We start from the raw sequence: 24,090 nt of genomic DNA, 5'->3' as shown, positions 1-24,090 counted from the left end.
TTTCATGTGTGTTTTTTGGGCAATTACACTCTTAGATTTAGGGAGTCTTTCAACATAACTGCACATATACAATTATTTGAGAGGTGCTGGATTATGTCAATTATAGTTTCATGTGTAGTTTATTAACATGATATCAATACTTCGGTTTTAAATATCACAGTTATTGTCAATATACACCTACCACATGATAAAAATCATGAATAATCATGAAAATCTGTCATTATGACCCAAAATCAAGTAATCCTGTCTCATAATTCGCACCCATTCGTCTATTAATCATCGACTTGCATGTTCCTCTACGCAGCACCTGAAAATAACAGGTGGCGTTTTTTGGGGGGGAATGTGTGCACGTGTGTGACACGGCTGCTGCATCACAGATGTGGATTGGTGGACGTGCGGCAGGTCGGGGGTATAAATGCCGTCGGGCAGCGAGTTCAGCCTCACTGACAACATGAGGGTCCTCCTGCTACTCGGATTGGTGGCCGTCGCCCTGGCTGACCTCACTCGCTTCGAGGGGTAAAATCAAAGGGGAAAGAAATACATTATTTTTCTCTTATTATATGAAAAGCTATTGTTGTGTCAGAATTGCAGTATTATCTATTGTGAGCTGTGTCGGCCAGAATTATGACTCATTGTTATTAGCCTGCAATCAGGTGAAAAAATGTCAATTTTAAATATATGTGTCAATTTATCAGACTTTTAATTTATTATTGGTGGAAAATGGAGCGTATATATAACAAATGAACACACTTAACTTAGAGTTTTCTAATGTGAACCACAAAGGTGTGTTTCTATTTCTGTCTTTGTGACGTCTTCGTTTTGTGTTTTTGTGTTTTTGTTCACCAGAGAGAAAGTCTTCCGTCTGAAGCCTGTACTTGATGAACATGTGACCCTCATCAAGCAACTGGCTGAGAGCATCGAGGTACCTTCATGCTTTCTGTCACACACACACACACACACACACACACACACACACACACACACACACACACACACACACACACACACACACACACACACACACACACACACACACACACACACCTTATCATGTTATGCAACAGGGATGTAATGGTTGCTGAAGGATTCTTTTTTATAATGCTTGTATCAAACTGTCTAAATTGCTGGATTTTGAACATATTCTTGGCTTTCCGCTCATCACAGCTTGTCAAGTGAGAGTCTGCAATTTGTTATCTCACATCTGAATATCTCAGCACGCTCTAGTGTTTGACTTTGGCGCCATCTGCAGGTGGACTTCTGGCGCCCCGAGAGCCCTGAGCTGGTGACCATCGACATCGACGTGGACATCCGGGTGCCTGCCATGTACCTGGACATGATGTACACCCTCCTGCAGCAGAGCGACATGGAGAACGAGTAGGTCACGGGGTCAAGATCATAACAAAGGCTTGGTTTTGTTATTGTCTTATTAAATGAATCCTTCTTCAGGATCTTGATCGAGGATCTGCAGTCTGCTGTTGATTCCGAGGCTGACAGCAAGCCCACTCCCAGATCCCACAGCTACACAAAGTACAACAACTGGGAGAAAGTATGAGGAAAAAACAGAGTATCACCATCTCTACCCCGATCAGACTCTTTTTTTCTGTTCTTATTGTTTTTTTCTCTCCCTTTAATATTTCAGATCCAGTCCTGGATCTCCTCCATTTCCTCCTCCAACACCAATCTGATCAGCAAGCAGGTGATCGGAAACACCTACGAGGGGCGCCCCATGACTGTCCTCAAGGTATGTCAAGACTTTCCTGCCCAACTAGTCCCTCATGTTGGACCAGTAGACCACCTAGACCAGAGGTCTTCAACCTTTTTCAGGCCAGGGACCCCCTATAACACATCATTTAAAATTGCTTATTAAAGCGGGCCTATAATAATGTGTAGTGCAGCCATAGTGCCATGTATAACAGTACTTTGTAATAATGTATGTATATATTGCTTAGCCATTAAAATCATTGAAAGATTCATATATTTATAGAACATATTTGAATCTATATCGGCATTTCTACATCACAATTTCATCAAACATGATAGGAAGATTTATATGTGCTTATTATAGGTTGTATTGGACATATTAATTGCAGATCTTATACCATCTAAATCTCTGAACAACCACAGATCGGTAAGAAGTCCAGCTCCACCAAACCAGCCATCTTCCTGGATTGTGGTATTCACGCCAGAGAGTGGATCTCCACTGCTTTCTGCCAGTGGTTTGTCAAGGAGGTAAGGAAGACACCAGGCGAGCATTTACACCGAAACCTCCCCTGAAAACAGCACAGATGTGTCCCCCGATCGTCCCCAGGCTCTGTCCACCTACGGCGGCGATTCTGCCATGACCAGCCTGCTCAACCAGATGGACGTCTACGTTCTGCCCGTCTTCAACATCGACGGCTACAACTACACCCACAAGAGCGTGAGTGTCCAGTCCTTTTCTTTTGGATCTCGAAGAACTCGTTTGATTTGTTGAAATGCGTGTCTGACGTGTTTATTTTGTCCTCTGGGGGGACTTCAGAACAGAATGTGGAGGAAGACTCGCTCCAGGAAGTCCGGATCCAGCTGCATCGGAGCCGACCCCAACAGGAACTTCAACGCCGGCTGGTGCAGTAAGTGCAGCATGTTAATGGTTATCTTCATTTACTTTTTAAATGGTCAAAAGACAAACCCACATCTTTCAAATCCACATACGTGTAACATCTCAAGCAGAAACAGAGGTCATGACATCACTATGACCTCATTGGGTTTCTTTTCCAGAGCCACATAAGACATTATACAGCAGTTTTTTTGCACTTGAAGAAGTAAAAACTAATCATGTTTGATGCTGATTCTCATCCCAGCCACCGGAGCCTCCAGCAACCCGTGCAGCGACACCTTCTGCGGCTACAAACCCGAGTCCGAGATCGAGGTGAAGAACGTGGCCGACTTCATCCGCAGGAACAAGTCCACCATCAAGGCCTACCTCACCATCCACTCCTACTCCCAGCTGCTGCTCTTCCCCTACTCCTACACCTTCCAGCTGGCCGCAGACCACAGCGAGCTGGTAGGTCTGCGGCCGTCTGACATGAACGTGCATGAACATGCCGGTGGGGTCACAGCGACTATATAATTGTTCGTCATGAAAGTGTCACATGCATCGCTATAGTGCGGCTGGAAAACGTATATTTGGAGTGCAATATCAATAGATTTACTGCATCAGACATAGGTGTGTCGTATACAGGCTCGCCCATGAAGCTGGAATAACTTGCAAATGTCTTGTCTTTTATAGCAACAAACAAATATTATGCATAAATGATAAATAATTGTGTCTGAAAACAAAATATTCCAACTTTATACGTACGATAAAGTTTATTTATATTGACTACAGATTTGGGATTATGTGACTTACTATGTAATACAGGAATTGCACTGATTAGAATAACAGGTTGTTATATCATAGAAAAGGTATTCCAATATCTCTAAATGTGATTCCAAAAGGTTAAGCAAGAACTCAAGACGCTTATCTTAAAAAGGCCGCAAATGATTTACTCGCTGCTCATATGCCTCGTTCTCATGGCTCCTTTAGCTCTCGCTGGGGCGTACGGTTAACACATCACACCCGTGCTCCAGCTCTCACACTAACCCAGCCACTCACTCGTAATTCTAGCTCTCGTCTGACACTTTGGGGAACAAAAGAACTCCAGGGATCTGTCAGGACTCATCTCTTGCTCCAGAAAAGAATAGCATTTCCTGCTCGTGCATTTCTCTCGGGGCTTTTTCATTTCCTGTCGGAACTCACTGAAGCTCTTCACTATTTTCTGTAATATCTGTAAAACAAAAAAAAAGGTTTTTGTTTGATCAAACGCAATGGATGCTGTCGGGCCAAAAAAATGTGAAAAATTATCATTTTATTACACGCTTTGATAGTCATTTGGTTCTGTGTTCCTTTACTGTTACATAGCTACAAATAAATATATCTGTACTTTGTTAAAAAAAACTCCTGACTGCTCCTTTAACACGTCTGACTGTGTGTTTCTTCTCTGCATCGCAGCTGAAGGTTGCTGAGGGAGCCTCCGCCGCTCTGCGTACTCTGTACGGAACCCGCTACACCAGTGGACCCGGTGCTGCAACCATCTGTAAGTACAGCCGATCCTGCAGCTGCATGGCTCTCCATTGGGGACACATTGTATTAGAGGGTGCTTGATGGTCTATCCTCCACCCATAAAGATATGCACTATGATGCCTTCATGATGCACGAACCTGGTTTGAGACAAATGGCCTCTAGAGGCAACAAAAGGGAATGACCCATCATGAGATAAAAGCTATTTCCAGCAAACAAAGGATTCTTTTGGCTCCTGAAAGCATTATTTGTGTGAAAACACACCCCGGCTGTCCCGGGTCATGAGCATGTGACCAGTCTGAGTAATCCCCCCCTTCCCCTCTTCCTTATCTGCCCTCAGACCCTGCCGCCGGAGGCTCTGACGACTGGGCCTACGACCTGGGAGTGAAGTATTCCTTCACCTTCGAGTTGCGTGACACTGGTCGTTATGGCTTCCTGCTGCCCGAGTCTCAGATCAAGCCCACATGCGAGGAGACCATGCTGGCCGTCAAGTACATCGCCGCCTACGTGCAGAAGAACCTCTATTAAAGAGCAGGAGTGCCAGGACCCCCGCCAACTCGGCTCCTCTGTACCAGCCCCCCAGCCCCTCCAACCTCTCAGCCATCTCCAGCCCGTATCCATGGATACGGGCACCACCCGCCATGTTTCCTCGCTGTGCTTGACAGAATGTCAAGATGAGTGCAAACAATAAAATCAATGATCCATCCCCACATGCTGAAACATTTTTTTTATGTGTATATGATAATATAGTGTCTGATTTTGTAGGAAAATATACAACAACACAGCGTATGGAAGGTAAATAAAATAATCACACTGAAACTTGTGTGGACAGAAATGAATAAAAATCCACTCTACTTTAATAATGCAAACCCTCCAGCCTGTACACACTTCACTAGACAATGCTTCTCGACCCCAAACAAGAAACAAAACTACTAATCCACTGCATCAGAAGCCTTAGCACCGCTCCAACGGTGGAGGATGGGGGGGGGGGCATCGGTCTTGAAGGATTTTTGTCCAGAAGCACAGCATGTGACACCCACACAGTAACTCCTTGGCAGCGTCTCCACTCTGCCAGGCATTTGCCTGAGTGGAGAAAATAAAGGAGCCAAAGATCAGCAGGCGGTTTAACTGCAAAATAGTATTTCGGCTTGTAACGTTAGAACAAATGCAAATTTGTAACCTGAAGTTTTCATTTCCAATCAAATCTCTCTCTTTATTCGTCACACACAATCAAGCAGAGCACATTGTTATGTTATTCTCTGGCATTTAGCCCATTATGTATTAAGAGCAGTGGGCAGCTACTTACACAGTGCCTGGGAGCAGTTTGGGGGTTTGCTCAAGGGTACCTCGGCAGTACCCAAGAGCACTGGCAACTCTCCAGCTGCCAGTCCTCAAACAAACAAACGCCCCTGAAGCTTCCACGCCAAATCCCTGCCGAATGAGCTACTGCCACCCCCAATATAATTTGATTTTCTCTTTGCTGTGTTCATAATTTCCCCCGAAATTAGTAGTGCAGTTAAGATATTCATTATATGTGCATTTTAATATTTCATGCACTCACTAATATTTATTTAAATATTAACAAATTAAAAAATAATGTCCAAAAAAACACCATGAGCTGAGAATTAACTCATCTGAAACAACTTCAAAAGAAATCACTGTCACAGTTTAACCTTTACTGTCTTGCAACACTCCCTGTATTCCACAAGGTGGCGACACAACACCAGTTGTACAACATAGAACACGTTGTTCCTGATCTCAGCACATCATTGCAGCATCACCGCCATCTCTACATTGTCACCCAGAGTAAAGATGACACCGGGCCAACGCAGCGACGTGAAGCATGTCTGAAAGGTCAAGGCGGTCGTGACGTTAAATCATGTCAAGGTCAAAATTAGCTTGGGGGGCTTTTTTCTCTCTCTCGCTTTGAGACCACTTGTTAAACAAACTCTGACTTCAAAAATAGTACCAAATATAAATAAACAATATAAAGCCTGTTCGGAATAATCGACTGATGGTCTGACTTTCTGCATTCACACTGAATACTTTGTACGCGAACAGTCGAACTCCCTGACCTGCCGTGGGGTGTGTGTGGAGGCTCATGTAGGGCGCAGGTGGGTGTGTGGAGGCCCGTCACATGACGCTGCGATTGGCTACTGTCATGCTGGTATAAATCCACTCTCTGTAGATTTAGCCAGTCCTTTCCTCCTCCGCGCTAAGCTGCCGTGTCTCTGAGGCTACAAAGTAGCTTCGTCTTCTTCCGTCATGGCTGGTACGTAACATGTTTCAAACTTGCTACATTGTCGCTGTCGCGTTCGAAAAGTTAAAAAAAAAAGGTCTCGCGGACTTTGTTTGCTAGCGATATCGGCGTGTAACTTGTGGGGAAAATGGCACCGTTAAAGTTGCTGTCTTGTTTGGTTTAAATGTTTGTAGTGAAGCGTTTGTATTGTGTGGATTTAAACGTGTAGAAGAAGAAGCGTCTCTACCGGCGTGTTGCTGTCCAGGCAGACTTCAAAGAAGCTGTCGGCCATGTCTGCTCCGAGTCAACATAAATGACAAGTGTCGCGGTTCGCTTCTTACTTTGTGGCACAACTCCATTTAACAAACGTTTTTAAAAAACAGTCCATAGACTTTTACAACGCTGAATAATTTCCCCGACATATAAACGCTCTTCTGGTGACCCCCCTTCTCGTGACATAACCGCTAAATTTAAATGTCTTTTTTTAAAAGTGGACCCCTTTCAGCTCCCTGCACCCGACTTTTGGAAACCCTGTGCTACTGTATGTCATGACTCTCCATTCCCCAACTTGTGGTGTAATCTTACTATTTGGGGGGGTGGAGGAGAGAGAGGGGGGGTGGTGGTGTGCAGCTTGTACTGTAAATTCACAGAGTCCTCCAGGCTGCATGCATAAACACAAAAGCGTGTTGTGCGAATTGGAAAAGGGGTGTGTGTGTGAGAGAGAGAAAGGAAGGAGGCGTGGTGCCTACAGCCAGTGAGATGGGGCAACTTTTCCTGGCAACACTACACTTTGTGACTGACCGTTCTATACATACTGTACCGTTGATTTACAAGCACCCAAAGGTTGCTATACAACCCAAGTGGGGTTTCATGTTGGCCCACATGCTACAGACACACAACCTCCACCCCTGAGCTGCTGGGCTGCTGACTTCATCACGTCCGTTATGTTGTCCTCTCACAGGCAACTCATTGTTCTCAGGCTTGACTTGGCAGGTAGCTGACACATTTTCCTCCCTGAGAGGCGGCGGGACAGAGTAGGCACCGCACTGCAAATAAAATCCACCTTTTTATAACGAGACATTTAGTCAGGTACTGGGTATAAATGTCTTCTAAAAATGGCCATAGTCCTCGTGGATATTCTCCTTGAAAATGTCAATTGTCTTTTGAAAGTGGTGAATTGTATGAAGCGTGATTTTCATTTTAAGTTGCCACATGTTTTTACTCATGTCAGCGGTTACATGTTTGTTGTTTTAGTGAGTGATTCATATTCCTGTTGGCCAAACATGAAAGGTGTGACTTTGTCTATTTGCAGCCGTAATTTCAAAAAACATTCCCTAATGTTTAATGCATCAATGTCAAACTTATTGTCAGATAATAGTGGCGACTTGTTAGATGCATCTATTATCTCAACTGGAGCTCAATGCGTTTGACTTGCATACTGGACTTTGGGCTCTGAAACCTGTTTTTGCTGGGTCAAAGACGGGGAAAATCTATAATAATGAGACTTGGAATGTGTGTGGTAGATAATGTCTTTAAACAGGACTCCCTTTATTCGCATTTGAGATGAGTCTACCATCAAATATCTCATTAAATGTATATAATGTGCATATTTCTAAGTCTTCAGATATACTTTCTCTTTCTCTACTGCAGGTTTTAATCCTTACATGTCTTATTGACAACCTAAGCTAACGAGCGTTGCCGTTAAATCTTCTTTTCCTCTACAGACCAGGCTTTTGTGACGTTGGCTACCAATGACAGCTATGCTCGGGGAGCCATGGTTTTGGGCAAATCCCTCCGCAACCACAACACATCCAAGAAGCTGGTGGCACTCATTGGTCCACAGATGTCCGAGCCTTGCCAGTAAGAAAACCAAACCTTTTTTCTCGTTCTGAATCCCCACCTGTCAGCGTCTGGTGACTCATCCTGCGGTTTATTGTGACTCATTAGGGCCGCGCTGAAGAGGATCTTTGACGAGGTGAGGTTGGTGGACGTGCTGGACAGCGGCGACGTGGGCCACCTGGCCATGATGAAGAGGCCCGACTTGGGCATCACCTTCACCAAACTCCATTGCTGGACTCTGACCCATTACTCCAAATGTGTTTTCATGGACGCAGACACAATGGTGAGATATTTATCATGTAGTTTTCTTTCCAATGCGGGGACAGTTCAAGACGTTATATATCTACTGTCTGTTTGTTTGTCTCCTAGGCGCTATCAAATATAGATGAGTTGTTTGACAGGGAAGAATTGTCAGCTGCTCCCGACCCCGGCTGGCCCGACTGCTTCAACTCCGGCGTGTTTGTTTTTCGTCCTTCTATGGAGACTTATGGAAAACTGCTCCAGTATTGTACAGAACACGGCAGCTTTGACGGTAAGCACAGTAGAACCTATTTGTATGTTAGTTTTGTGCTGCTGGTTGGACAAAACGAGTCATTTGTGACTATTACCTTGGGCTCGGGGAACAGGCGTTTCACATTTTTCCCTTTTTGTATTTTACAAACTGAAACATGACTTGAAAATGTTACTGGTTGGATTAAAAAATACATATATTTCAGTCTTTATGCTCCTAAACCATCTCATAGTTGACGCTTCAAATTTAACAGACAGAAATAAGAGCGATATGTCTTTTCATCCGACTCTTGAGGAGAAATACATTTCCCAAAATACCTCCAACCTATTCCAAACCTCGGTTCAGTATCTATTCAGTGATCCTTCAGACTTGTTGGTTGTTGGATAATATTTGTCATTTACAAGTCTCCCTCAAAATAGACAATTCCCATTTCATTCCACATTGCATCACCAGAAAGGATTTTAATATGTACCAGAATGTCAGGTATTTCTGGTTCACCGCGACCTGAGTTTTGATGTCAGCACTCTTTATTTTCAGTCCTGTGCAAACATGTGGGGTTTGACCAGCTATGAGTAACATTGGGTTCTTGGTAACGTGATGTTAAACTGAGCTTGTTTATCTTTTGCTCTAAGTAAGGCCCTTTTTATCGAAGCCCGGTGCCTGGATACAAGGCCCCCCCTGTCACAGACTGTCTCGCTGTGCTGAGTTATTCTCAGGGGCTCACTGGGGAGGGGTGGAAGTTAAATTTGAGAGGCCGTGTTTTGCACAGAGCACCGGTTGACATTCAGCAGCGCTTCTCCGTGAGGCACACTGTAGCTGAAATTTGGTCGTTGTTTTGGCTCCATATCAGGTTTAATGGGCGGCTCAAATCAGCCGCTGAATAGATCATTAGTTCGTACTGTGGTTCTTGTGTACTTCAGGTTTACCACCCTTTTTTTATTTTATTTTTCCAGAAAAAGTTCCAGCAGTGTTTGAACATCTTGGGTGATTGCTTGAATCAACCATTGCCATTTATTTATTTCTCTCTTTTAAACATGTTTCCATGATGGAACATTAATTCACAAGCTTTATATCATCCATGTCACATTCTTGTACCTGTTAAAGTATACAATAACATCACCGCCATTAAGTATCCCATATCTTTTTATTTTTTTTTTAAACTTTCAAACTTGTTTTGTTGTTTTTACCACAGTAGTTACTGAAAAATAATCTGGTCGACGCCCTCTGCTGGACAAACTATGTAATTGCAACACTCTTTCAAAATTACTTGTATTGTGTATTTTTGTCATTTGCAGACTGTATTTTTTATTTTATTTTTTTCAGCTAAAGGTAATGCTGTAATTGGGGTTTGACAAAATAATCTCAAGGCTCAAGTACTTGAATATTTCCAGAACGTTCAACCACATTACTGAAGTTCTATACATGGGTTTTATGTGATGATGAGGACATAACTGAGATGTTTGAAGACTGTGAGAGATGTGGTCAAAAGTGCCACAAAAATCTAGTAAGTGACCTTGAGTGAACCCCGCCTGTATACGGCTCAAACCAAACTCATTGTTTCCTCGGGGTGCTCGAAATGCCTCGGGACAAAGGAAAGAGTTGTGAAATAAACAACAAAACAGGATGCAAGTTTTTATAGTAGGGCTTGGAAGAGCTGGAGCTTGGCCTTGTTAGCAGCAGTGGAGCTTTTTTTTTAATGTTAAATGACAAGTTGTTTTCCTTGTGATTCTGTGAAAGAGATTCCGTCTGTGGGAGTTCAGTGGAAAAACCAATTAGTTTGCTTAATCGTGGCCGGTGCTTTCAAGTGCCGACTCGTTCTGGCTGCGTTTGTTGGCGGGGATTTATGCATAGACAATCACAGACAAAGGACATTGTTGTCTGATTTTCTTTCTTTTAGGGAAACATGCTTTGTCCATGAAAATGCATGTTATTTTTCAAGGTTTATTTGTTGTACCCCATATTTAATTTGGATGTGAGAGCCTGGATGTCTGACGGCATGCTAATGAGCAAAGCTGTCTTATTTATAGCCATCGATGGACTTTTCATGTGCACTGGGCCATGAGTTGACCTTTTTACCATTTCAGTTTCACTCAACTATAAGGAATGCATGAGCTGCACGTGCAGCACTCTCTCTCTCTCTCTCTCTCTCTCTCTCTCTCTCTCTCTCTCTCTCTCTCTCTCTCTGCAGTCCATGGATGACTTTAAAAAAACTGCTGAGGAAAGACAACCGGAAAATAATTTCAGTGGTCGAACCCGGAGGCTCGATCCCTGCATCTGTGGCTCCGGTCGTTGTCCCGCTGCCAACACAAACTGGCAGAGTGAAATGCACATTCTTGCCGAGCTCTGCTCATCCCCTCAAAATGAAGACACTCGGGGCCCCATATTAAGTCTGAAATCCCCCCGGAGGAGGTTGTGTGCGTTCAGACAAACGGCAGCTATGCGTGTTATTTTAAACTGCGGCGGTCTGCGGTTTCACAGAGCGTACGGCCCTGTGCCTTTTCTGAGCTCCACGTGAAACCTCTATTAAAGGCCAACATCTCCTCTGCCAGGGTCGGTGGAGGGACTCGGTGTATGGCGACGAGCTGATTCTGAATAGTCAATGGGCTTGTGTCGTCTTTTAAATCCACTGTTCTGGCTGGTGAATTGCATGTTTGATTCAGATCTGCTTGTATACTTGAAGTGTTGCTGACCTACTTTAGGACAGTTTGGGGTCCAGGGATGCAATTGACAGTCTAAACCAATGAAAAGGGCTGCTCAAGTTCTTAATTAGCCACATTGAGTGAGGGCGAGTGGCCATTCAGCCCTTCAGTTGGGCCCCTTGGCACCTGAGCTTTTTTTTTACCTAGAGGTCAATGTGACCAGGACAGAGACTAAATACTTATGCCTAGTTGTTGAGTGGTGATGAGCTTTTTTGGAGATGATACTTTTATTCAGTACCTCCATTTGAGAACTATTAAAGCTGTGTTTTAGCATCTTTCACTTGATTGTTCAGTCTCTGATAAACCTACTCTGTCCCACCTGCCCTGGTGGACAAAGTCAGCAACTAGAAGATGAGCATGGTGCAACATTTGGCTCCTATAGCCCAGTTTTTAATATTGCATTCCTGAAGAAGCTACAAGACATGTTATATGGTCGTATTTAATATATACTATACAACATGTTAAAGTGTAGAATCCTTTTAACTCCATTGATTGACAGGAATAGCATTGCTGTGATACTGCAGCCTATTGACGGGCGTCTGGTGTTGCCGAGCAGATCTTTTGATTTTATTGGAGGTCGGTAAGAAAACGGCAATCAATCTTTGTCAAATATGAGATGAGAAAATGCTCACTGCTGTGCTGGATTAGCCACAGAACCCAGCCTTCCTATATATACGCCGTGACACAACACACTGATCTCTGGTATTTCAGAGAGTTGGGTGTCGACGGCAATGCACAATGTGACACACATGTTCTGTACATCATGTCTCCTAAACGCTCCACTCGAATCACTGTCAGAGTGAAGCACTCCTCATGGCTTCAAATGATTTTTAGGAACCCATATTTCCCATATTCACATCTGCCTGTTATTTGCTTGTTGGCAAATTTGATTTTAAGTAACCAGATGTTTTGTAAAGGAAGGAAATCCCCTAATAATATGCGGGATCATCTCTCTTAGCGGATCGTCTGGGCTCGTGTCAGCTGACTAATGTTTACCAGCGCGAGCGGAAAGACCAACTCTGGCTGTCCGCAGGTGCGCGGATCATCTGACTGAACGCTCGCTCTGCTTTTTCCGCTTTCGAAAGAGCCGCAGCTAAGCCCGTCAAAGCGTTTCGTAAGCCGCGTGTCGTAACCGAGTTGGCCGTCGCCGATGCCAACGAGAGTTTCTCACATCATGTTTACGTCCCCGTTGCGCAGAAATCAGACGGAGGTTGCCTGAAAACACATTTTTGATTCCTCATAAGAAGTCTTATGATGCTTGTGTTGTTTCTTAGATAAGAAGGGAATGCTATGTACATCCACTTTTATATAAAACATAATCCATGTGAAGATGATACAGCGTTTGATTCTGTGTGTAATCGCTGATTAGTTTTGTAGAGCTTTAACGATTATCCACTCTAATTGGTTTGAGCACATCTGAAGCTGCACATTTGTACAGCTTCTTCCTGATGAGAACACTGTTGTGAACATACTGTCATGCTTTTTCTTTCTCCCCCTCTCTGTCGCAGGAGGAGACCAAGGTATTTTGAATGGCTACTACAGTGACTGGGCAACAGCTGACATCTCAAAACACCTCCCGTTCATCTACAACCTTAGCAGCATAGCCATCTACACCTACCTTCCAGCATTCAAGCAGTGAGTGTCTACTGAGGTTCTCTAACAATCATTCACATTATTTTTTTTCAGTGTCTATCCTCCGAACCGTTTCATTATACGACAGCAGTGTGACCTAAAACCTAGCGTACAGGACGCCGACGCGTAAGCCGACACTTCATCACATGAACATGTAGTCGCATCGTGACGACATCGGGTTACAGGCGAGCAGTTAAGATTCCAGCGGCTCTCTGCTGGAATACCCCCTCCCTCCTCCCAGCAGGCCTCACTGCTGGGTTTTGGATATCGGCCCCTGAGCTCCCCAACAGCTGAAACCAGATCCTAAAATAGAGCGGGTTTATTTAAAGACCTTTTATGTTTCGCCTCTAGGACTGGTCATTGTGCCCCCCCCCTCCACATCGGTGTCCGCTCTGCGTCAAAACCTTTTGTCCTCCATGGAAACAACCTCATCAACAAGCTCTTAGGTTCGGTATTTCCTGGCATCCGAGTCGAGATGACGGGGGTGATAAACATGTATTTACTTGTTAGTTGTCAGTAATGGGCCGCCCCCAGGGCCAGATTTAGGCTTATTTGTGAACGTGCGGTTTGCCAATGCTAAGAAGAAATCCATATCTGTAGGGTAAATATATAAATATATCATGGTCCAATACAAGCAGGATAATAACACTACAACAACACAGTGTGCAGTGTTGGTTTCATGTTGTGGTTATGAATGGGGTACTTTCATAAATACCCATGTTTTATTAAAATTTTTAAAATGTTGTTTTTGTTTCAGTATAATCGGCCACACAGTGCGTTTGTGCCTTTTTGTGTTGTTGCTAACAAACAGGAATCATTAGCCTAAATTAGCAGGTAGAATTGTAAAAAAATTATCTAATTATTAAAAGCAAGACCATGTAGCTTTCTTAATGCGTTCATCTTACAAATGAAAAGTTGAATTAATGGAAAATTAAACGTACCATTTTGGTACATTCGGTGGTTTTGCTACATTTTTAAAAAGAATAATGTAACTGACATTTCTGTCGTGATTTTGTACATTTTCGTGAGTGATTTTGATTAGTCTCCATTTGTTTTACTGTTGGCATTGTAGCGACTAAATACTCAAATATTTTAGCTGAACAGTAGTTTACCATTATACCATCATAGTTTTAGCCTCAGTCAACACTAGGGGTGTGACGAGATCTCGTACCACGAGATCTCGCGAGATTAAAGTCGACGATATTTCTCGTCGCGTTAAAAATCCGTCTTGCGAGATTTGTGAGCTATACATAGCTGAGGTTTTACAGACAGCTGTTACTGACTGGGAGCTTAAAAAACCCAACCACGGCATCGCTTATTGTTACCGACAATGCACGTAATATGGACGTGGCCGTGCGCGACGCGGGATTGAAGTCGCACATCTGTTTTGCGCACACTATAAATCTTGCAACCCAAGCTGGCCTCGGTGTTCCCCGCGTCGCTCGTTTACTCGGGCGGGTGAGACGTGTGACTGCTTTTTTTTCCGCTGTGAAAATGTCCAAGCAGAAACGGCTACAATTACCATCACACAAGTTAATGACGGGCACGTTGGATATGCTGGCTCGTTACCTTGAGTAGAAAGCTGCCATAGCAGCATCACCAGCCCAGAGATGAGACAAAACTCCCGAAGCATTGATACACTTGACAGCTGCGATGTCAGAGATGCTGTAGTTGCAGCATGTTGTTCATGACATACTTGGTCAGGCTCCGTTTGCACTATTTGCACTCTGTATTGACAGAGTAGAACTTTGATTTGGTTTTGCACATATTTACAATTATATTTAATTTTATTTATTTTATTTTAACTTTTATAAATTTTAGTTTTAGTTTAAATTTGTGAAAGAAGTTTATTAAAAGATCATGCTTACATCATTGATGTAAAGAGTTATAATAAAATATTTCAAAATGCATGTGCAACTCTGTTAAATTCGTTCTCGTGGACCCAATATCGTGTCTCGTCTCGTCTCGTGAGCGGAGTGTATCGTCACACCCCTAGTCAACACCGTTCAGTAAAAGTTTTGTTTAAAATGTGGGGCTAATGTTCAGAGAAATGACGAATGTGTAGCTGAATCGTTCATAAAAACTCAATCCACTAACAATAATTAAGCATCTACGATTTGTTTTTAACCCACGTCTTACTTCAGATACGGTGCCAATGCCAAGGTGGTCCATTTCCTCGGGCAGACCAAGCCGTGGAGTTACACGTACGACGCCAAATCCAAACGGATCTCAGGAAGCGTGCACGAGGCCACCACACATCCCACCTTCCTCCTGGACTGGTGGGGCCTGTACTCCAGCGCCGTGGTGCCCATGCTGCAGGAGCAATACGGAGACCAGCCTTTCCACTCCGGCTGTGCCGAGGTAAATCAACACATTTTACACCGCAAGCTACGTGTTCTATTGGTGTATTCCATCAGATAATGGGCCGAGATAAAGATGTTATATTGTTTAAACTGTCAAATGATGCGGTGTTATTACAATTACGTTGTTACGAGCCAAAACTTGCAGCCTTTTGAACAGCTTCGTTAGGATTTGTGACATGATTTTTACATTTTACCACTTGTTTGATCTTCAACATGAACAAGGTTCCCTGATGGTGCAGCTCTACTGAAAATAAAAGGATTCCTTCATTGTTAATGCAGGGAAATACTGTGTGGAAATAGGCTGTTCTTTCTTCCCCCCTTTTTTATTCTTTGAATTCATTTTATTTATCTCTAATTTTGTTCCCTTTTTTATTTTACTGTTAACCCTTTTCTTACTAATTTTGCTCCGATTCTGGACGATAGCCTTCCCTTTGTCTTCCCGTTCATCTCGTAAAGTTCCAGAACAATGACACGGTCGCTTATAAGAGTGGACAGATATTGGTATGTATTTTTAGAGCTAGCAGGCAATAACCGCTTGTTGGCGCCTAGGTAAACGCTTCTACTGCTCCTCCTCTAAAACCAGAGCTTATGCGTGTGTTTGCCATTAATTTGGAAAGGCTACGTATGGCGAGTTCAATGCTTTTTTTAAAATAAATAAATAAATAAAAAAGCAATACGCGCATAGGATGTGTTCTGGGCTGCCTGTGCCTCCTCGTCATTAATACGTCTTCTGTCTTCCTGCTCTGTTTTACTATTCATTTCATGTTCTTTCTCAGCAAGGGAGCTTCTCTTCACCTGCACCCGAACCCTCGATGTCCTCAGAAGAACGCAAGAAGAAATGGGAGCAAGGCCAGGCCGACTACATGGGAATGGACTCATTTGACAATATCAAGAAAAAGCTTGATACTTTTTTGAAATAAAGAAGCAATGAATCGGGATATCAAAAGAGCAGTTACAGTTGTTGGTTTTTTCCCCTCTCAAAAACGGAAGCAATGAAGCAAGAAATCAAGAGAGCACTTGCAGTTTAACCTGCAGGTCTTTCATGAAAATGCTGTAAAACGACTTGCTTTTCCCCTCCTTTTACGACTTTAAGACTGTGCCGTTTAAATGGGAACCTTTTAAAAGTATAAAGTTCTGAACGGCTTTAATTGTCTATGCAAGGCAGTTCTGCTACAATGTGAAAAAATCAGGAAAGATGTATTACATAAATTAGCTCTTTGCGAAGGTATTTGCAATATTCTCTTTCATGTCAAGACTTGTTTTGTTAGCATGATATGACAACGAGTTGAACTGGGCCTTTTTGTATTGTGTCTAACATTAACTTCACTTGAACTTCCTTTTCGTTACTTTTTTTTTTTTTTTACAATGTCATCTGAGCATTACTACTAATTGCTTATTCTCAGTTTATTTCATATGCTGTTGGATTGTAAAGCAGCCTCTGTTTAACATAGATCTGAAAAATGTGTTTACAGTACATCTAAAAAGGCCGTCTTCTGGTCATTTAGCCATACATCACCGTCCTCCGTGCCTTCCTGCTCCCTCTATTGCCATGATGTCTGTTCTTGACTAGCAGCCTTTTCTGTAGGACACTAGGCTTTTAACTTTCTTGTGATTCATTAACCATGATGTTAGCTGTACTACAACTTCTCTCATCTGGAAATATTAAAAGTTAAAAGTTTGGATTTGCTCCGGTGTTTTTATTTTCCCTTTTGTTTTAATTCTATTTATTTTTAAAGTTGTAATTCTGGCATTGCAACAATGCAGCCTAATCTACAGTTCCATTTAGTCATAATTGCGAAACGCGTCCAAAGTTGAGACAAATAGTTAACGCCTACGTACTTCCGGTTCCGCTTACCGAGATTTGCAGACGTAAGAAACGGTGACGCAATGAACATCCGAAAACTGTAGGCTTTAATAAAAAAAATTGTTTTGCAATAGAGACTAAAGACTTCAACGTAGTTATGAGCACATTTAACTAATACTTTTTGTGAAAATTTCGAGATGATTAACCTTATAAGCTTCAGTTTAACAACAAAAAACGAGTTTTAGAACTTTCACACGCTGCGTTTAAAAAAAGCCTTTTGAAGTGTGAATGTTCCGGGAACTTGAACGCCTCGGGGTTAGCGGAGGGGGGCGTGCTGAGACGTGAACGCACCAGTCCGTCAAGATGGCCCCTCTCTCCGTGTTCCGAGTGGCGCTTCTGGTCTCCTTCTCCGTGTTGCTGACCGTCGTGTTGGGGTTCGGACTGCCGGCTCTGCTCAACGCGGCCATGAGGACGCTGGGTCTGCCGGAGACGAGTGTAACCGAGTGCATAGTCGTGCTCTATTTGCTTTTCGTGCTTTATGTGGCGACGCCTCGAATTCCTAGGGGATTGGTGCAGGTAATGTGAAGTCTGCGCTGTAGTTTCCAACATGAAAACGAGTTGACGCCAGCTTCCTTTAGGCGAAGCTGGAATATCCGCCAGGGAGGGGCTTGGTTGGGCAGTACGGTATGATAACTCTGCCGGCCCGGGGAGAGAGACATGCATCGGCTCGGCCCGCAGTGCTCAGCAGCAGAGAGGTGACGAGACTAGAGCCGAGCTGTATTGTGTAGTGGAGAGGGGCCAACACACGCTATGCGTAATTGCGCACACACGCGCGATCGTCCTCTCAAATGCGGCTGCATCCGGCCCGGTTCAGCAGCATCAATTTTTTTTTCCACCTTCAAAAAAAGTCCTCCCAGTGCGTACTGGATTCCGGCTGGCAGCGCCACTGGGTGTTGTTATATATTCACATTGAAATTCTGACATTGATTTGAGCCCCACCGTCGTATGAGTTAGCCCCACCGTAGTTGAACCAGAAAAAATACTCTGGCGCCGCCACTGCCTTTGATACATGTCACATCCCCCTCTCTCTCCCATGTTTCCTCTCTATCCACCGCTAAATACAAAGGTGTCTATGCAAGAAAATAATCTTTAAAAAAAAAAAGCCTTGATCATATTGTTAAAAAAAAGTCATACGTCGAAAATTCACGAAAAAGTCAGTCAGAATATATTCATAAAAAAATATTTAAAATTGTTAAAAAGTCATAAAAATCGCTCATCTCGCTTGACGCGCCTAGTCTCAGTGTAGTGAGTCCAAAACAGCCATAAAAAGCCACGGTCAACTTTTTCAGGGAAAAAAAAGTCATACTATAGCATGTCGAAAAAAAAGTGAAAAATCGACAAAATTCATAAAATGTTGTAAAAATGATGTAAAAGTCCTAACATATGCTTCTATAGCGCGTGTCAATCAAAATCTGAGTGTAGTGAGTGCAAAATAGTTATAAAAAGGCTTAGTCATATTCCCCCCCCCCCCCCCCACATAAAAAAAGTCATACTATAGCACGTCGAAAATTCACGAAAAAGTCAGTCAGGATATATTCATAAAAAAATATTTAAAATTGTTAAAAAGTCATAAAAATCGCTCATATCGCTTGATGCACCAAGTCTCAGTGTAGTGAGTCCAAAACAGTCATAAAAAGCCATGGTCAACTTTTTCAGGGAAAAAAAAAGTCATACTATAGCATGTCGAAAAAAAAGTGAAAAATCGACAAAATTCATAAAATGTTGTAAAAATTATGTAAAAGTCCTAACATATGCTTCTATATCGCGTGCCAATCAAAATCTGAGTGTAGTGAGTCCAAAACAGTCATAAAAAGTCATGGCAGGCAGGTGGTTGAGTGGTTAGGGTGCATGCCATTTACCCATGTCTGCATATGCAGCAGCCTCAGGTTCGAATCCCGGCTGGAGATCCTTTGATACATGTCACATCCCCCTCTCTCTCCCATGTTCCCTCTTATCCACCGCTAAATACAAAGGTCTCTATGCAAGAAAATAATCTTTAAAAAAAAAAGCCTTGATCATATTGTTAAAAAAAGGTCATGCTGTAGCACGTCGAAAATTCACGAAAAAGTCAGTCAGGATATATTCATAAAAAAATATTTAAAATTGTTAAAAAGGCATAAAAATCGCTCATCTCGCTTGACGCGCCTAGTCTCAGTGTAGTGAGTCCAAAACAGCCATAAAAAGCCATGGTCAACTTTTTCAAAGTACAACAGTAATTTCTCTTTCAAGCATTTACAAAATTTACAAAAGTAAATGTCGAAAAAAAAGTGAAAAATCGACAAAATTCATAAAATGTTGTAAAAATGATGTAAAAGTCCTAACATATGCTTCTATATCACGTGTCAATCAAAATCTGAGTGTAGTGAGTGCAAAATAGTTATAAAAAGGCTTAGTCATATCCCCCCCCCCCCCAAAAAAAAAGTCATACTATAGCACGTCGAAAATTCACGAAAAATTCAGTCAGGATATATTCATAAAAAATATTTAAAATTGTTAAAAAGGCATAAAAATCGCTCATCTCGCTTGACGCGCCTAGTCTCAGTGTAGTGAGTCCAAAACAGCCATAAAAAGCCATGGTCAATTTTTTCAGGAAAAAAAAAAGTGAAAAATCGACAAAATTCATAAAATGTTTTAAAAATGATGTAAAAGTCTAGAGGGATGCAAATGTCACGGCGTCGGTTTGACGCTTCGGTAACGTCACTTACCACAGGTCAAGAGTGCCTCGTTACACTAACGGCACAGTCCGAATCTGTCATAACGAGCCAAATCAATAAGCAAAAAGTCATACTATTAAAGTCCGAGTAAAGGAAGTGCAAAACATGCCAAAGTCAATTTTATTCGAAAAAAAAGTCTGTCGATTCATGTCGATATTTTACGAGAAGTCGGTCAACAAAATTCATAAAAATCGTTGTAAAAATCAGATTAAAAAGTCATGAAAACCAATTGTATCGTCTGCCCAACAAAGTCTGATACAAAGTCCAAAACAATCATCAGACACAGATCACATTTTTTTTACAGTCATACTATCATGTCGAAATTTCCCGAAAAAAGTGAGTCCACAAGTATAAAAATGTTGGAAAATCGTATTAAAAAGTCATCAAAAAAACTTTGTTTTGCACGTACTATACTCAGACATTTGATACAAAGGGATTTATGACTTTTTAGTCTGATTTTTATAACATTTTATGAATTTTGTCACTGACTTTTTGTGAAATATCGACATGCTATAGTATGATTTTTTTTAGATTTTTTTTTCTTTGACATTTTGTGACTGTATTCTTTGTCTGAGTATAGTAAGTGCAAAACAGTCATAAAATGTCAAAGTCGAATTTTAAAAAAAGTCATCGGCTACTATAGCATGTCAATATTTCATGAAAAAAGTCTATAAAATTCATAAAATGTAAAAATTAAAAAATCATAAAAACCCTTTGTATCACCTGTCCAATAAAGTCTGGGTATAGTAAGTGCAAAACAGTCCTAAAATGTCAAAGTCAAATTTTTCAATATAGGATGTTGAAATTTCACAAAAAAATCTGTCAACAAAATTCATGGAATGTTGTAAAAAAAAATCTGATTAAAAAGTCATAAATGCCCATCGTTAAGTATGACCAGAAAAAAGTAATGAAAAAGTCATAGTACTCGTCATGGGGTGGAATATCGATAGGACTCAAATTCAGACACAGACAAGGAAAAACAATTATTTAATTAATATTAAACTTCCTTAAAACAAAAGCAGGTAACGAAAGAAAACCCACAAACAGCAGGAACATCGGAAAACGTGAGAGCAGGGAAACCGAGTCACGGTACGAACGAAGACTACAAAATAAAAAAAACAAAAACCGAGATCAGCAGTTCATGAAAAAGTCATAGTATAGTTCGTCGAAAAAAAAACATTTTAGTGTGTTGAAAAAAAGAGTTAGTATAGTCTGTTAAAAAAAAAGGAAAGAAATTCATAGTGTCATAGAAAAGTCATAGAAAAAGGCATAAAAAAGTATAGTTTGCCGTAAAAAATATTATTCTATCATGACGTCACAGTATCGTTTTTAATGAAAAGTGTTATAAAAAAAGTGCCGAAGTGGCATTTTAGAATGATTTGGTGCTGTTTTTTTTTACACAAACAACAAATCTGCACTCATTTTCATTAACATTTTCAACAATTTCTCACATAATCTTTATATTGTCCTTTCGTGTACTATTATATTGTTATATACTCTCTCTTCGCAGGTGAAGGGGCGGGCCGTGTTCATCACAGGCTGCGACAGCGGATTCGGTCACGCACTTGCCAAACACCTGCACAGGCTCGGCTTCACCGTCTTCGCCGGATGTCTTTTGAAGGTAAAACATGCGATTGCCGCTCATCGTCGGAGTGTGTCACTGATGGGGCATCTTTGCAGGATAAAGATGGAGACGGTGCCAAGGAACTGGAAGGATTTCACTCGGATCGCATGAAGGTCGTGCAGCTGGATGTCTGCAGCGAGGAGCAGGTGAACCGGGCCGCCGAATACATCAAAGACAACCTGGAGGACTCGGAACGAGGTACGGATGGCTCACTACACTCACATGACGAGGACTTGTCTCCTCTGTGATGCTCTGTCCCGGGTCCTGATCCAGGTCTGTGGGCCGTGGTGAACAACGCCGGCGTGTCCACGTTTGGAGAAGTGGAGTTCACCTCCATGGACACCTACAAGCAGGTGTCAGAGGTCAACCTGTGGGGCACAATCAGGGTCACCAAAGCTGTTCTGCCGATGATCCGCAGGGCCAAAGGTCAGTGGCTGGAGAATAACTTACACGTTATCACTTCGTCACGCGTGTCCCGAAAACAGAAGTAGCACTACTTGGTTCATTTTGTTACCAGACTCGTTTCCCCAGTTTCTTTATGAAGGATTACAAGCATTCCCAGGATTCCTCTCTGAAACCGACCAATAAGCAGGGTCCCATGATTCCAGTGAGGAATGCTGACAATGCAAACAAGTCAGACAGGAACACTTTGATGTCAATTATAGAGCACTTTTCTTAACATAGATACAAAACCCTTAAATGAGAGACACCACAATAGACACTATTGTCTCTTATTTATAGAAAATATTTGAATTTCTACATCACAATTTCACAAAATCACATTTTAACAAAGAGGAAGATTTGCTGACATTTTAATTTTTGGAAGAAAAAAAGTTTGGGAATCATTTTGTGGAAGATATCTGCAAAAGAAAGGAATACAAATATACAATGAAATAAAGACAAATACAATAATATCAGATAATCATCTTAAAGTATGTTTAAAAAAAGCCTGTTTTTAGCTGACAATTACAAGCAAATGCAAAAAGAATCCGTGGCCTGGACTGTGAACGTTGCTTCTTTCCACAGCTCACCTTCAATAACACCTAGATAATGTTTAAAAAAGATCACTCACTGTGTAGAATATGCAAATGTCAAGTAAAAGTTTATCAGCAGCCAGCAGAGCAGCTGGAAACCGAGTGACTGAGGAAGAATCAATAGTGATGTAGAGAACACAGCTCTCCTAAAGACAGCTGACCTTTGCATCCGACAGTTTGAAGCTGCAGCAAAGGGACTTTTTCATGACCGGCTGTAATTTTAATCACAACATCCATTCTGATTCCAGGCCGCGTCGTGAACCTGGCCAGCATGTACGGGAGGATGGGAAACGCCCTGCGCTCGCCTTACTGCATATCCAAATACGGCGTGGAGGCGTTCTCCGACTGCCTGCGCTACGAGATGAAGACCTGGGGGGTGAAGGTGTCCATCGTGGAACCGGGGAACTTCATCGTGGCCACGGGCATCCTGACCCGAGACATAGTGGCGAGCACGGCCAACAAGCTGTGGAAGGAGGCGCCCGCCGTCGTGAAGGAGGACTACGGGAAAGCCCACTTCGAGCAGCGCATGGCTCTGATGCGCTCGTACTGCAACAGCGGACAGAAGGACGTGGCGCCGGTTCTGGATGACATCACCGACGCCATCGTGTCCAAGCGCCCTTTCACGCGGTACCACCCCATGGAGCCGCACTGGTGGATCAGGGTCCAGCTGATGACCCACCTGCCCGCCGCCGTCTCCGACTTCTTCTACTTCTAAAAAAGAAGGCGCTCCCTTCCTTTCTTAAAGCAGCTTATTATTCAACTACGTAGCGCTGCACTCTGACCTCAGCACTTTAAATCATTCACTGGTCACGCCTTAAAAACCACTGATTTCTGCTAAACTCTGTTACTATTGCACTTACATCGCAGCTTTAAATAAGTATTATTAAACGGTAAGATGTTTCTGATGCTCGTAATGATTTGACTGAATCTCCCGGGGGCCATGATGAGGACCAACACTAGTCGAGCTCCAGAGAAGGCCCCTGCTGTTCTGCTGGGGCCGACGCCGGAACAAACCGAGGTCAGCTACTGTAAGGGTCGACGGAGATTTGGCTCAAATCACCCCAAAGTTACGTAACGACGACAGCACAAGCCCACTTTGTCTCGTCTTGATGTGATTAAAAGGCAATGAGCCGGCCTGTAACACAAATGTATTTCATTATCCAATGCAATGAGATTCTATTTTGAAAATGTTACAATCATAGTATATATATATATTTTTTTCCAAGACTGATTTGAAATAAAATGACAAAAAAAATTATGTTGAGTGGTGCCAGTTGTAATGACACGAACGGCCAGCAGGCGGAGTACACGCATCATGCAACACAACCACTGCTGAAATCATCTGCTGTCTATCACACAATGTTAAATGTCCCCATTTAAACTGCATTATAATCACATTATAGCAACGTTTAAACACAGAGAGGAACACATACGCCCAGTTCTCTTATAGTTAGGACTTGCAGGCCTATAAA

General features: G+C 42.4%; 3 protein-coding genes across 4 annotated transcripts; all 3 read left to right on the top strand.

Annotated features, from left to right (window-relative positions):
- The first annotated feature begins 390 nt into the window (after positions 1 to 390).
- Positions 391 to 4,802, top strand: cpb1 (carboxypeptidase B1 (tissue)). The gene is made up of 11 exons (XM_084034121.1): positions 391 to 516; positions 847 to 922; positions 1,250 to 1,374; positions 1,447 to 1,546; positions 1,640 to 1,741; positions 2,125 to 2,229; positions 2,309 to 2,419; positions 2,519 to 2,609; positions 2,841 to 3,043; positions 4,031 to 4,115; positions 4,440 to 4,802. Exons 1-11 carry the CDS (start codon positions 416 to 418, stop codon positions 4,625 to 4,627), a joined length of 1,287 nt encoding a protein of 428 aa, XP_083890247.1. The 5' UTR covers positions 391 to 415; the 3' UTR covers positions 4,628 to 4,802.
- Positions 4,803 to 6,228: 1,426 nt separating this feature from the next.
- Positions 6,229 to 17,062, top strand: gyg1b (glycogenin 1b). Of its 2 annotated transcripts, XM_084033774.1 has the most exons (8): positions 6,229 to 6,371; positions 8,063 to 8,198; positions 8,286 to 8,460; positions 8,547 to 8,709; positions 12,896 to 13,022; positions 15,164 to 15,380; positions 15,806 to 15,883; positions 16,159 to 17,062. In XM_084033774.1, the coding sequence occupies exons 1-8, from the start codon at positions 6,365 to 6,367 to the stop codon at positions 16,300 to 16,302; spliced, it is 1,047 nt and encodes a 348-aa protein (XP_083889900.1). In that variant the 5' UTR covers positions 6,229 to 6,364; the 3' UTR covers positions 16,303 to 17,062. The 2 variants fall into 2 exon arrangements, with proteins under 2 accessions (XP_083889900.1, XP_083889901.1); XM_084033775.1 differs by lacking the exon at positions 15,806 to 15,883 and having other exon boundaries at positions 6,231 to 6,371.
- A 452-nt stretch (positions 17,063 to 17,514) lies between these two features.
- Positions 17,515 to 23,866, top strand: bdh1 (3-hydroxybutyrate dehydrogenase, type 1). Its single transcript, XM_084033617.1, has 5 exons — positions 17,515 to 17,762; positions 21,471 to 21,581; positions 21,641 to 21,782; positions 21,858 to 22,010; positions 22,867 to 23,866. The coding sequence occupies exons 1-5, from the start codon at positions 17,550 to 17,552 to the stop codon at positions 23,331 to 23,333; spliced, it is 1,086 nt and encodes a 361-aa protein (XP_083889743.1). The 5' UTR covers positions 17,515 to 17,549; the 3' UTR covers positions 23,334 to 23,866.
- Positions 23,867 to 24,090: the final 224 nt, after the last annotated feature.

This window comes from Eutrigla gurnardus, assembly GCF_963514095.1.
Source record: "Eutrigla gurnardus genome assembly, chromosome: 18".
Lineage (NCBI taxonomy): Eukaryota > Metazoa > Chordata > Actinopteri > Perciformes > Triglidae > Eutrigla > Eutrigla gurnardus.
The sequence above is the reverse complement of the archived record's forward strand: the minus strand, read 5'-3'. Positions and strand labels throughout refer to the sequence as shown.

Excerpts from the sequence above, each read along its gene's own strand:
- bdh1 (XM_084033617.1), top strand. The coding sequence starts at position 17,550 with ATGGCCCCTCTCTCCGTGTTCCGAGTGGCGCTTCTGGTCTCCTTCTCC. Across the intron at positions 17,763-21,470 it reads TTCCTAGGGGATTGGTGCAG|GTGAAGGGGCGGGCCGTGTT; the intron begins GTAATGTGAAGT and ends CTCTCTTCGCAG. Across the intron at positions 21,783-21,857 it reads CCTGGAGGACTCGGAACGAG|GTCTGTGGGCCGTGGTGAAC; the intron begins GTACGGATGGCT and ends GTCCTGATCCAG.
- gyg1b (XM_084033774.1), top strand. Across the intron at positions 8,461-8,546 it reads TCATGGACGCAGACACAATG|GCGCTATCAAATATAGATGA; the intron begins GTGAGATATTTA and ends TTTGTCTCCTAG. Across the intron at positions 15,884-16,158 it reads ATAAGAGTGGACAGATATTG|CAAGGGAGCTTCTCTTCACC; the intron begins GTATGTATTTTT and ends GTTCTTTCTCAG.
- cpb1 (XM_084034121.1), top strand. The coding sequence starts at position 416 with ATGCCGTCGGGCAGCGAGTTCAGCCTCACTGACAACATGAGGGTCCTC. Across the intron at positions 1,742-2,124 it reads GCCCCATGACTGTCCTCAAG|ATCGGTAAGAAGTCCAGCTC; the intron begins GTATGTCAAGAC and ends GAACAACCACAG. Across the intron at positions 3,044-4,030 it reads CCGCAGACCACAGCGAGCTG|CTGAAGGTTGCTGAGGGAGC; the intron begins GTAGGTCTGCGG and ends TCTGCATCGCAG.